At 45.7% G+C, this 13149-nt stretch overlaps 1 protein-coding gene across 1 annotated transcript in view; it reads left to right on the forward strand.

Moving 5' to 3' along the window:
- intu (inturned planar cell polarity protein) overlaps positions 1-13149 on the forward strand; it is a gene marked incomplete at its 5' end in the record, with an annotated part of 29991 nt that overhangs the window by 14612 nt on the left and 2230 nt on the right. The window contains 2 exons of the mRNA XM_079214720.1: positions 6643-6737; positions 9450-9639. Coding sequence (XP_079070846.1) covers positions 6643-6737; positions 9450-9639 — 285 coding nt within the window. The remainder of the gene's footprint in view (positions 1-6642; positions 6738-9449; positions 9640-13149) is intronic.

Here is a 13149-nt window from a genome sequence, read left to right on the forward strand (position 1 = left end):
GGTCCGGATTGGTTCTTTGTTAAATTGTTAGTTGGCAGGTTATCTAGAACAGTGGTTCTCGACTGGTCTGGCTGCGGGACCCACCATCACCCCTGAATGACCCAAATCAAGGAACATTTTCAATTCTCAAATTGAGAATACAAAAAAATGAAATTCAAATTTTCAAGAAAATTTGAGGGGGAAACTTCTAATTTGAGAATACAAAAAAATGGAATTCAAATTTTTGAGAAAATGTGAGGGGAAAAAATGGAATTCAAAACAAAATTGTAATTTGAGAATTAAAAAAAATGGAATGCCATTAAATATTCAAATTTGAGAAAGTTTGAGAATAAAAAAATGGAATTCCATTTCTATGTATTCTTAAATTGGAATTTTTTTTTTGGAATTCCATTTTTTTTCCCTCAATTTTTTTGAGAATTTGAGAATAAAAGAAATGGTATTCAAATTTTTAAAAAATATATAAAATAAAAAAGGAATTCAAATTTTCTCAAAAATTTGAGGAAAAAAAATGGAATTCAAAAAAATATTCTAATTTGAGAATACAAAAAATTTGAATTCCATTATTTTTTTTTAAATATTTTTGGATTTTCGTTTTCTCAAATTTTTTGAGAAAATTTGAATTCCATTTTTTTTACATTTGAATTTTCTCAGAAATTTGAAGATTCTTTTTAAATTCCATTTTTTCCTCACAGGTCTTAGTCGTGAGTAGTGAGGTCATGCTCAATGTTCAGTCTATCCCCGTGTTTAGTCTTCTGCTGAACCAGAGCTGAGAAGCCACACCCACAGAGACAGGTAGTGCTGAATGGTAGCATGGCTTTTACTGCTCGAGTGGAACTGGGGTGTTCACACCAAATGCGAGTTGACTTTTTTACACGAGTAGATTACATACACATTTCCGCAGGGCGGCATGAATGGTGCAAGGCCAAGAATTCGCCTCAAATTTGATGAGCTCCTGTCGTTAAATATAAGTGGATAGTCTTGAAGCTGCAGTCACTCAGACGCAGTTCCTGGAGAAGCTGTGTGCGGCTACGTATAATATAGTATGTTATATTATACACCCAGACACTAGGGCGTTTGATGTTCCAACGTTTGTGAAATTTCCACAACATGTAAAGCAGAAATAGTGGTTATTTCTTCCATGGTGGATGGCGGAAATTAACTGTTTTCAGCAAAGAAAAGTGGCTTCGCTTTTGGTGTGAACGCAGCATTAAGGAGTGTGAATAGAAGGCACTACGCTGCCCTTTAAAATAAAAGCACAGTTTTTTATTTTATTTTTATTTTGCCCAGGCACATACACGCGACCCACTGAAAACGGGTCCGCGACCCACCAGTTGAGAATCACTGATCTAGATAACGTACGATTTTATTGGACCTTGTACTTATCATATTGTTTTATTATTATAATTTAATGTATTGTATTCACTGACCCTTCATGAATCGGCTTGAAAAATGTTGTTGCACCTCGCCTGGAAAATGGACTCCATCCTTTCCGGAGTTGCCCAAGTTGAGTGGCAGTGGGCAGGTGTGGGGATACTCACGAGACACCGGAGGCTCCGACCGGTTGTCGAACCTCCGATTCATGACGAGCAGCGCGAATTACGCCCCGGCCGTGGAACAGTGGACCAGCTCTTTACCCTTGCAGATCTGTTGAAGGGTCATGGGAGTTTGCCCATTCAGTCCACATGTGTTTTGTGGACTTGGAAAAGTCCTACGACCATGCCCCTCTGGAAGTCCTGTGAGGGGTACTTGAGGAACACGGGGTACCGGGTCGTTGCTACGAGCCATACGGCCCTTGTATGACTAAAGTGAGAGCTGTGTCCGGATACTCGGCTTAAAGTCAAGCAAGTTTTCAGTGCATGTTGGCCTCCGCCAGGGTTGTCCCTTGTCACCAGTCCTGTTTGTGGTTTTCATGGACAGGATTTCAAGGCGCAGCCGGGGGGAGGAGTGTCCGTTTTGGGGACCTCAGAATTGCATTCCTGCTTTTTGCAGATGATGTGGTTCTGTTTGCTCCTTTTTAGAACGTGACCTTCAGCGCACACTGGAACCGGTTTGCAGCCGAGTTTGAAGCGGTCGGGATGAGAGTCAATATCTCCAAGTCTGAGTCCGTGTGCACAGGCAACCAGCCGTGACCCGCACAGTTAGACGATGGTTCGACGGAGCCGAGGAAGCTCTGAAGGACTGAGTCACCTGTGTGGGACATATTCACTGATGCCCATGGGGAGGACATCAACGGTCTCACTGCATTACTGACTATATTAACTTCTGTGTTGAGAACACCGTACAGTCCTGGTGGGTACGGTGTTCTCAACACAGAAGTTTTGCTTTCTCAAACAGCAAACCATGGTTCTCTCTGGAAAACCTCAAGGAGAAGAAGGAGGTCTTTAGATCTGGTAACAAGGAAGAGCTGAGGACTGTGCAGAGAGAGCTGAAGAAGAAGATCAGGGAGGGGAAAAATATCTACAGGACGAAGATGGAGGACCAACTGCAACAGAATAACACCAGTGGAGTCTGGAAGAGCCTCAAGGTGTTGTCCGGGTACAAGATTCCCAACCAACAGTGATGGGGGGAAAAGTGGGTGAATGATCTGAACTTATTCTTTAACAGATTTTCTCAGCCATCCACCCCTCCCCCACCCAGACGTCCCTGCTGCTGCAACCCCCATCATCTGCACCCCCTGTGGATTGCTCCACCTCCACTCCCCTTTCCACAACACTCGGCTCCCCTCCACACTCCTCATACACAGCACTCCGTGACCAGCAACCCACCCCCACTCCAACACCTCACAGCACCCCACCCCCTAACAGCTTCAGGCTGGTGGCTTTAACATCCCAGCCGTCTTTTGGAGTGTAGGGAGCACTCCTAAAGACCTTCTTCGACTCTGCAGTGGCATCAGCCATCTTTTATGGAGTGGTCTTCTGCAGCAGCAGCAGCATCACGACAGCTGACAGGAAGAGACTTAATAAACTGGTAAAGAAGGCTGGGGTGTCCTCTGGATCAGTGGTTCTCAACTGGTCTGGCTCCGGGACCCACCATCATCCCCTGAATGACAAGCCGCGACCAAATCAAGGAACATTCTCAACTTCTCAAATTTATTAAATAAAAAGATGGTGCCGTTTTAACCTGAGATAGTAGAGAATATGTATCCTAACACAAACAAGTGAAATGATAAACCAAAACGAGCAGCTGGTGGCGATGCTAGAGAGGGAGCTATGTCCTTTTACACTCAATTAGCTGCATTTTAATTAAAAACTAAAAGCGCATCTTCAGGATGCAAGGTATTACAACATAACAATTCAGAATCTTCACCCATTTTTAAACAGACTCAACAGCTTTCATGCACAAACAAGAAATAGTTTCAAAAATACTCAAATTACCTAACTTTAACTGAGAATACACACTCACTGAATCTATGACAAACACTTTACTATGGGAAAAGTCACTGTCTTGAGGAGCAGCTTTTCCACAAATTCAAAACAAATTAAACAAAAAGTGAAATTCAAAAGGATTCATACGAAATTAACTTCTTGTGATTACCTCATCAGTAGGTAAATACTGAAAAACATTGTGCTTTACAGAAAATTAAGCAGCAATCCATTCTCCTCACGACCCCAGAGTGTTTTCCTGTCATGCAGGCAGCGCCATCAGTTGTGAATGTTATAACCAGTAGGCTGTTTAATTAAACCCACCAGTTGAGAATCACTGCTCTGGATACAGTGGAGGTGGTGGGAGACAGGAGGATGATGGCGAAGCGCTCATCCCTGATGAACAACACCTCCCACCCCATGCAGGACATTGCCAGCTCTGCACAGCTCCCTCAGCCTGTTCCTTTATCAACCTTAGCTGTCTGAGTTTAGCTGTGAACCAGGATTTGTCGTTGTTATGACTCACCTTGGTGCATGATGGTACACAGCTGTCTTCAAAGAAGCTGATGTATGATGTCACAGTGCTGAAAATATCCCAGTCTTTGCATTCCAAGCACGCCCGAAGATCCTCCAACAGGCTTACAGAGCTTTAATTTCTGCCTGTATGCAGGAATCAGGTGGACTATGACATGGTCTGAGTGTTCCAGTGCAGCACGAGTGACAGCGTGATAGGCCCCGCTTATTGCGGTGTAAGCATGGCAAAAATGTATAGCATATCCCACCTTTAAAAAAAAAAAGAAAAGGCATCGCTATTTTAAAACCACATTGTGTTTGCTATGTTGTGCATATAAAAGAGCTTCATATTTTCAGGGAAAGTATCCCTCCTCGTTAGTATAGTGGACAGTATCTCCGCCTGTCACGCGGAAGACCGGGGTTCGATTCCCCGACGGGGAGAATTTATTGCCAGCGTTGCAAATGGTGCCGTATTCTTGAGCATATTAGCAGTTATTTTTGGCAGTTTATATGGTATGTTAAAAATTTGAACCTGTTAGAACCTGTAAACACAAATCGGGTCATGGAGAGCACAAAGCTGGAGGAGTACAGCCATCTGCCTCCAGCAGCACCCACTGCATGCGGAAGACCAGGGTTTGATTCCCCGACGAGGAGTATTCATTGCTCGAAGAGCAACTTGCATAAGATTCTTGAGCATATTAGCAGTTGTCCTATAGGCAGAAGTAAAGCCTAAAACAAGAAGATATAATATACAAGATATTTTGCCAAAACAAAAGATCAGATTCAATTGGAGAGACGAAGAGCTTCGCTTTGTGCACACCCCGCCATCTTGGGAACCCAACATAAAACTGAAATTCTTAACATACCGTACAAATACATTAATCATCTACATCAGGTGTCAAAGGTGACCGCACCTGACCAGGCAGTTTTGGATAAGAAGCGAGCAGTTTATACGTGGCTTTGTTGGTTGTTTGGCTGCGAACAACAAAAATGTCTCTTTCCAAAGCAAAAAAGAAAATGGATGATGAACGCAGACGGAGTTTAATGGAAATGCCATTTATCCGTTTTAAAAGAATATAATCTCAAGCGTCATTACTCGATTTAACACGGAGAACAGTATGAGAAGTACCTAGGAGACGAGAGAAAAAACAAGGTTAACGGTTATGGATTTTTTAATCCTAGTGGACGTAACACAGGAGCTGAACATCCTGGACCCCCAGGTTCAGCTAATCACAGCAACCTATGAAAATGTGAAAGCCTTCTCCACGAAACTGAAATTGTGGAAGACTCAGCTTTCTGCAAAAGAAATCTCAGCCTTTTCACACTATGCAGATATCTTGTGGATGAGGGCACAGCCTTCAGTGGTGATGAATATGCCTCTGCTATTGAAAATCTACTGCAGGAGTTTGATTCTCTGCCTGTATGCAGGAATCAGGTGGACCATTACATAGCCATAGTGTCCCAGTGCAGTGCGAGTGAATTCGGATAGGCCCCGCTTATTGTGGTGTAAGCATCTCGAAAATGTGTAGCAAATAAAACAAATATTTTGAAAGGCATTGCTAGTTTAGAACCACATTGCATTTCCATGTGTCTATAAAAGAGCTTCATATTTTTAGGGAAAGTATCCCTCCTCGTTAGTATAGTGGACAGTATCTCCGCCTGTCACGCGGAAGACCGGGGTTCGATTCCCCGACGGGGAGAATTTATTGCCGGCGTAGCAACTGGAGCTGTATTCTTGAGCATATTAGCAGTTCTCATGTTTTCAGAAGTAAAGCTAAAGCCACTTGACAAAAGAAGAAGTAAATGTTGACTTTTGTCAAGTAGACGATCGGTGCGTTTGAATGGTATGCTAGGAATCCACGTCAACACAGCCGGGTGCTGGAGAGCACAAAGCTGGAGGAGTACAGCCCTCTGCCTCCAGCAGCAGGCACTGCATGCGGAAGACTACAAGTTTCGGCCTGATTTTTTTTTTATTTTGCCTTGGGACTAACAGAATCGGGTGTTAGTGAGACTTTAACACCTTTTATTTGTGGCACCGTATTCTTGAGCATATTAGCAATTATTTATTCTTGTGTTTATATGGTATGTTAAGAATTTACTTGGAAACACAATCGGGTCCGAGGGACCACAAAGCTGGAGAAGTACAGCAACCTGCCTCCAGCAGCACACACTGCATGCAAAAGACTGGGGTTTGATTCCCCGACGGGGAGTATTTATTGCTGGAGGAGCAACATCACAAGATTTTATGGAGTGGTTTTCTGGAGCAGCAGCATCAAAGACAACTGGCAGGAAGAGTCTGAGCTCTCATCCCTGATGAACAACACCTCCCACCCCATGCAGGATACTCTGGCAGCTCTGCACAGCTCCTTCAGCCACCGGCTGATTCATCCCTGGTGTGTGATGGAGAGGTATCGCAAGTCCTTCCTTCCAGCTGCTGTCAGGCTGCACAACCAGCTGAGATCGCAGTAGATCACAAACAAATAAACACTTCAATCACTTTGGTCACTTTAATTACCTTAACTGTGCAATATAAATACATTTTATTATAAATGTATTGTATTCTGTCTGTATATATAATATTGTTATTGTGCATTCGTTACTGTTTATATTACTTGTATTTTTATTTTTGTTTTACTTTGTCTCTTGTGTGCACTTTACCCGTTTGCTGCTGTAATCCTGCAAAGACCAGGCCCTGGATAAGCGAAAGCTAATGGATTGATGGTATTGTAATTTATTGTCTTGTGCTTTTTGCATGCTTTCACATCAGATTCCCCGAAGGAAGCACCCAAACCCGTTCTATCTAGGCACCCTGAAGAAGACCCTGACTGAAAGGGAGACAGAAGAGATGTACAACACCATGAAGTGGGTGATAGGAAATAATAATTTTCTTTCATTCTGACTGCATGTATAATTGTATGTATAAGTACTTGAATCATTGCGCCGCAGATGGCTGCCTCGGTGTGTTGGTGCTCATTGTTTTTTGTTGAACTACTGGACATTCTTCTGAAAAGTGCACTCACTTTGGCGCACGCAGTGAGACGCCGCAGGAGAGGGAAACGTGCCGGTGCGCTCGTGCGTCTCCGTAAACGGGGAGCTCGTACAGCGCTGCCAGGAATATTTCTCTCCAACGCCATGGTTCACCTGATTCCCTCATACAGGCAGAAAATAAAGCTCTGCAAACCTGTGGTGAGGAAATTCAAGAAGTGGACCAGTGAGACTCTGGAGGATCTTCGGGTGTGCCTGGATTGTACCGACTGGGATGTATTCAGGTCTGCCACTAACAGTCTGGATGAGTACACAGAGGCTGTAACTTCATACATCAGCTTCTGTGAGGACAGCTGTGTTCCAACCAGCTCCAGGGTGAGTTATAACAATGACAAACCCTGGTTCACAGCGGAACTCAGGAAGCTACGGCTGCAAAAGGACCAGGCATTCAGGAGTGGGGACAAGGACTTGAAACTGCAACAACAGTTATCAGCAAGTGACTCTGCTTCTGTCTGGAGAGGGCTCAGGCAGATTACCAGCTACAAGCCGAAAAACCCCCACGCCATGAACGACCTCCGCCTGGCAGACGAGCTGAACAAGTTCTACTGTCGTTTCGATAGACAATGGAGCAGTCCTGACGCCATCCCCCACAGGCCCATCAGCCAGCCACAAACCATCAGCCCACTCTCCCCCAGTCCATCAGGGGTTCACGCCTCTCTATCACCGCCCTCCCCAGTGACGACCCTCACTACTCTGGAGAGGGACGTCAACAGACTGTTTAAAAAACAAAACCCCCGCAAAGCAGCGGACCCGGACTCAGTCTCCCCCTCCACTCTGAAGCACTGCGCTGATCAGCTGTCTCCGGTGTTCACTGAGATCTTCAACACCTCTCTGGAGACATGTCACGTTCCACCATCATTCCCGTCCCCAAAAAACCCAGGATCACAGGACTCAATGACTACAGGCCTGTCGCCCTGACCTCTGTGGTCATGAAGTCCTTTGAGCGCCTGGTCCTGTCCCACCTCAAAACCCTGACTGACCCACTCCTGGACCCTCTGCAGTTCGCCTAGAGGGCCAACAGGTCTGTAGACGATGCTGTCAACATGGCCCTCCACCACATCCTCCAGCATCTGGACTCCCCAGGAACCTACGCCAGGATCCTGTTCGTGGACTTCAGCTCTGCCTTCAACACTATCATCCCGTCTCTGCTGCAGGACAAGCTCTCCCAGCTGCACGTGCCCGACTCCACCTGCAGGTGGATCACAGAGTTCCTGACTGACAGGAAGCAGCACGTGAGGCTGGGGAAACACGTCTCAGGCTCTCGGACCATCAGCACCGGTTCCCCCCAAGGCTGCGTTCTTTCCCCGCTGCTCTTCTCCCTGTACACCAACAGCTGCACCTCCAGTCACCAGTCCGTCAAGCTCCTGAAGTTCGCGGATGACACCACCCTCATCGGACTCATCGCTGGTGGGGACGAGTCTGCCTACAGGTGGGAGACTGACCACCGGGTGACTTGGTGCAGCCAGAACAACCTGGAGCTCAACGCTCTGAAGACAGTGGAGATGGTTGTGGACTTCAGAAAGAATGCAGCCCCACCCGCCCCTCTCATCCTGTGTGACTCCCCCGTCGACGCTGTGGAGTCCTTCCGCTTCCTGGGCTCCATCATTTCCCAGGACCTCAAGTGGGAGCTGAACATCAGCTCCATCACAAAGAAGGCCCAGCAGAGGATGTTCTTCCTGAGGCAGCTGAGGAAATTCAACCTGCCAAAGAAAATGATGGTGCAGTTCTACACCGCCATCGTTGAGTCCATCCTCTGCTCCTCCATCACTGTCTGGCATGCCGCAGCCACTGCCAAGGACAAGGCCGGGCTGCAGCGCATCATCCGCTCTGCGGAAAGGGTGATTGGCTGCAATTTGCCATCCCTCCAGGTCCTGTCCACTTCCAGGTCACTGAAGCGGGCAAGAAAGATCGCAGCTGACCCCTCTCACCCTGGACACAACCTGTTCGTGTCCCTTCCCTCTGGCAGGAGGTTGAGGTCCATCAGGACTAAGACCTCACGCCACACAAACAGTTTCTTCCCGTCGGCAGTCGGGCTCATTAATAGAGCCCGGGTTCCCCACTGACTGACTATCACAGGACTATTCACGGACCATTCTTTCTTTCGGACCATTTATTTTTATTTTTATTCCTTTCTCTCCTCCTACCGGTCACTCCACTGCACAATTCATATTTAAACACTCATGCCACATACACTTAACTTTAACTTAAACGCACACGTCACTTTAACATGCCACATACACTTAACTTTAATACACTTAATACATACACTTAACTTTAACTTAAACACACACGTCACTCTAACATACACTTACGTTAATGTTATCTGTTGTCTGAGCACTTAATCCTTATCTTATTTAGACTTTTTGCACTGTTGCTGTCGTTGATTGTTGTTTGTCTCGTCTAATGTCTAATGTATGCACCTTCCGCCCAACTAAATTCCTCGTCTGTGCAAACATTACTGGCAATAAACGGTTTCTGATTCTGATTAATGTTACACGGCTAAAAACCTACATTGTGTTGTTGTGGCAGACTGACTTCAGGTGCAGAGAACACCTTGTTCCACTACGTCCTGATGGAAACCGTTCAGGGGATCTTCATCGCTCCGACTCAAAGAGAGGTGGCTCAGCTCAGCGGCTCCATCCACCCACAGATCATCCGCAACTTCCACCACTGCTGCCTCTCCATACGGGCCGCATTTCAGCAGAGCCTGCCAGCCAGGGTGAGTCAGAGTTTACTCATGAACCTATGTAATCTCCAACTCAGACCGTATCTCACCTCACGACACAGTTGACACTAATCATGGTTAATGGCGTGAGGTAGTTAAAAAAAAAAAAAAAAAAAAAAAAGGTGTTCCACACCAAGACCAGATTATGAAAGTCTCAAGGCAAAAGAAGAATTTTCAGTGAGTCAGGCTGGAATTTGTAGTCTTCCGCATGCAGTGCCTGCTGCTGGAGGCAGAGGGCTGTACTCCTCCAGCTTTGTGCTCTCCAGCACCCGGTTGTGTTGACGTGGATTCCTAACATACCATTCAAACGCACCGATCGTCTACTTGACAAAAGTCAATATTTACTTCTTCTTTTGTCAAGCGGCTTTAGCTTTACTTCTGAAAACATGAGAACTGCTAATATGCTCAAGAATACGGCTCCAGTTGCTGCGCCGGCAATAAATTCTCCCCGTCGGGGAATCGAACCCCGGTCTTCCGCGTGACAGGCGGAGATACTGTCCACTATACTAACGAGGAGGGATACTTTCCATAAAGATATGAAGCTCTTTTATATGTACCACATACGACTGCTGCTCCGCCAGAACCGCGGCTTCATGCTGTTGTGGGACTACGGATAATATTACCCAGACACCATGGAGTTTGATGTTCCGACATATGTGGAATTTACACAAAAAGTATAAAGCAGAACTAGTGGTTATTTCCATGGTGGATGGCATAATCGGTATCGTTTTACGGAGATACGCGAGACGCAGTTCCTGGAGGAGTCGGTGAAATTCACCAAGCTGTGTGCGGCTAGAGATGATGTTATGAACCCAAATACGAGGGCGTTTCATGTTCCGACGTGTTTGGGACTTCCACAACAAGTATAAAGCAGAACTAGTGGTTATTTATTCCATGGTCAATAGCTGTCCCATGGCTGTGGACACAAACTCGCTTCAAATTGATCATTAAGACCCTGATGAACATGGCTAGCTGAGCATTGTCGGTTTTGTCTGTGCTTTCGTCAAGCGCCACAGAGTATGAAATGAAACCATGGGCTTTTCCGCGTAACTGAACATAGATGTCACTCAACAGCTCGTTAATCCACTCTGCCACTGTTTGCCAATGGAGAGATATTGCTCAACAAGCACTTCATTTCTGGACACAGAATATCAGCGTCATGCAACGTACAGAAACTGGCCTTCGATGAACGGCTTTCCTGACGATTAACTCACTCACCACATGACTTTATGAAAAATACTTTGCTGAGACGCGAGTCCTTTCTGAAGCTGCGTGGCTCGTTTTTTCCTCTCGTCTCCCAGGTACTTCTCATACTGTTCTCCGTGTTAAATTGAGTAATGACGCTTCAGATTATATTCCTTTAAAATGGATAAATGGCATTTCCATTAAACTCCACAAACAACTACTGCAATGTCCATCTATCTTGAAACCGTCTGTTTTCATCATCCACTATCCTTTTTGCTTTGGAAAGAGACATTTTTGTTGTTCGCAGCCAAACAAAGCCCCGCGTAACCTGCTAGCTTCTTATCCAAAACTGCCCGGTCAGGCACGGTCACCTTTGACCTTTGCCATTATTTTAATTATGGTAAATGGCCCGAGGTCCGGCAGTTTGAAACCCCTGATATAGATGATTATTGTATTTGTACGGTATGTTAGGAATTTAAGTTTTAAATTGAATATGTTGGGTTTTGTTTTGGCAAAACAAGATACTTGTATCTAGTATCCATACTAGTATATTATATCTTCTTGTTTTAGGCGTTACTTCTGCCTCCAGAACAACTGCTAATATGCTCATGAACAGTGGCGGTGCGTCAATAGAGGGCGCTAGGGCGCCGCCCCTCTTAAACTTTTGCGATGAAAAAAAAAAAAAGAAAAAAAAAATTATATATATTGTCAAAAAACATTATATACCAAATAATTTGAATAAGAAATATACCGTGTTGACGCGCTAAATGTGTGTGGGAGACCGTAAGCCCCTGTCAACAACCACTTAAATGTGACCAAATATAATATATCGCCGTTCATCATCACTGAGAAAAGCCCCTCCCCTCTCGGGGCGCCGGCCAAATGGAAGTCTATGGAAGCCAGCAAACATTTCAGGGGCGTTACGGCAAGGACAGCTTCTCATTAGCGGATGAAACGAGAATCCTCGGGCGCACAAAAGTGCGCCCTAGCCAATGACATTGTTTCTTATTGCAACGTGGTTGGACTATTTGTCGAATTAGAGACCTTTATCATTCCCTCACATCCCATACAGCTCCCACGTATCTACGCGAGCAACACTAGCAGAGACTTTGATTGTGTTAGTATGGCGACTGAAAACTCTGTGGTATCTCTACGCGAAACACCTTTCAACCGACGGTCAGATGTTGACAAGAAGAGGCTGAAAGAGTTGGGACCCGAACGTCCGGATTTAAAAATTCAGCAGCAAAACACTGACCACGGGAGGACGTACAACCGGAGCTTCTCCTCGAGCCGATATGCTAACCGGAGCTGGTTAGCTGGATGCTCAGTGAGTAATGCGTTTTTTTGTTTCCCCTGTCTGTTGTTCCAAAGTCCTGGGACTGAAACACTCTGGACTACAACGGGGATGAGGGATCTAAAGCACTTCACCGAGAAGTGTAAGAAGCACGAATCTTGCCGCAGCCATCTAGCTAACAGCATGAAGCTAAGCCTGTTTGGGATAATGGACTGTGTGAAGTTCTGTGGTGCATTTGAGTTGCCCTGCGTGGTCATGATGAGAGCGAGAACTCTGATAACCCAGGGATATTCCGTGGCTTGGTGGACGTTGTTGCCTCACTTGACAGTGCACTGAAAGAGCATCTCCAGAGCGTGACTGTGTTTAAGGGAACATCCAAAACAGTCCAGAATGAGCTTCTTGACTGTATGCTATCTGTTGTGAGGGAACAGATCATAAGTGAAGTTCAAAGCAGCGATTTTCTATCGATCCAAGCAGATGAGACCATGGACATTAGCACACAAACCCAACTTGTGCTTGTGCTTCGCTACATCAATGGTGCTAATGTGGAGGAAAAATTATTTGAGTTCATCCCTCTGCAGTCAGCTACAGCAGAGACCATTGCCGTGGCATTAAAAGAACGCCTTGCTGCCATCCTCCCAGGTGAGCAGAAAAGTAAACTCATCTGCCAGGCATATGACGGTGCCAGTGTAATGAGGGGTGCCACTTCAGGTGTTATTGAGTGCTCTTTAAACCGCGCCGCCCAACTGCGCCCCCCCCCCAAAAGAAAATTCACCAGCCGCCACTGCTCATGAATCTTGTGTAAGTTGCTCCTCCAGCAATGAATACTCCCCGACGGGGAGTCAAACCCCAGTCTTCTGCATGCAGTGTGTGCTGCTGGAGGCAGAGGGCTGTACTTCTCCAGCTTTGTGCTCGCCATGACCCGATTTGTGTTCAGAAGTAAATTCTTAACATACCGTATAAACACAATAAGAAAGAACTGCTAATATGCACAAGAATACGGTGCCAGTTGCTCCAACAGCAAT

This window comes from Taurulus bubalis (genome assembly GCF_910589615.1).
Source record: "Taurulus bubalis genome assembly, chromosome: 3".
Taxonomy (NCBI): domain Eukaryota; kingdom Metazoa; phylum Chordata; class Actinopteri; order Perciformes; family Cottidae; genus Taurulus; species Taurulus bubalis.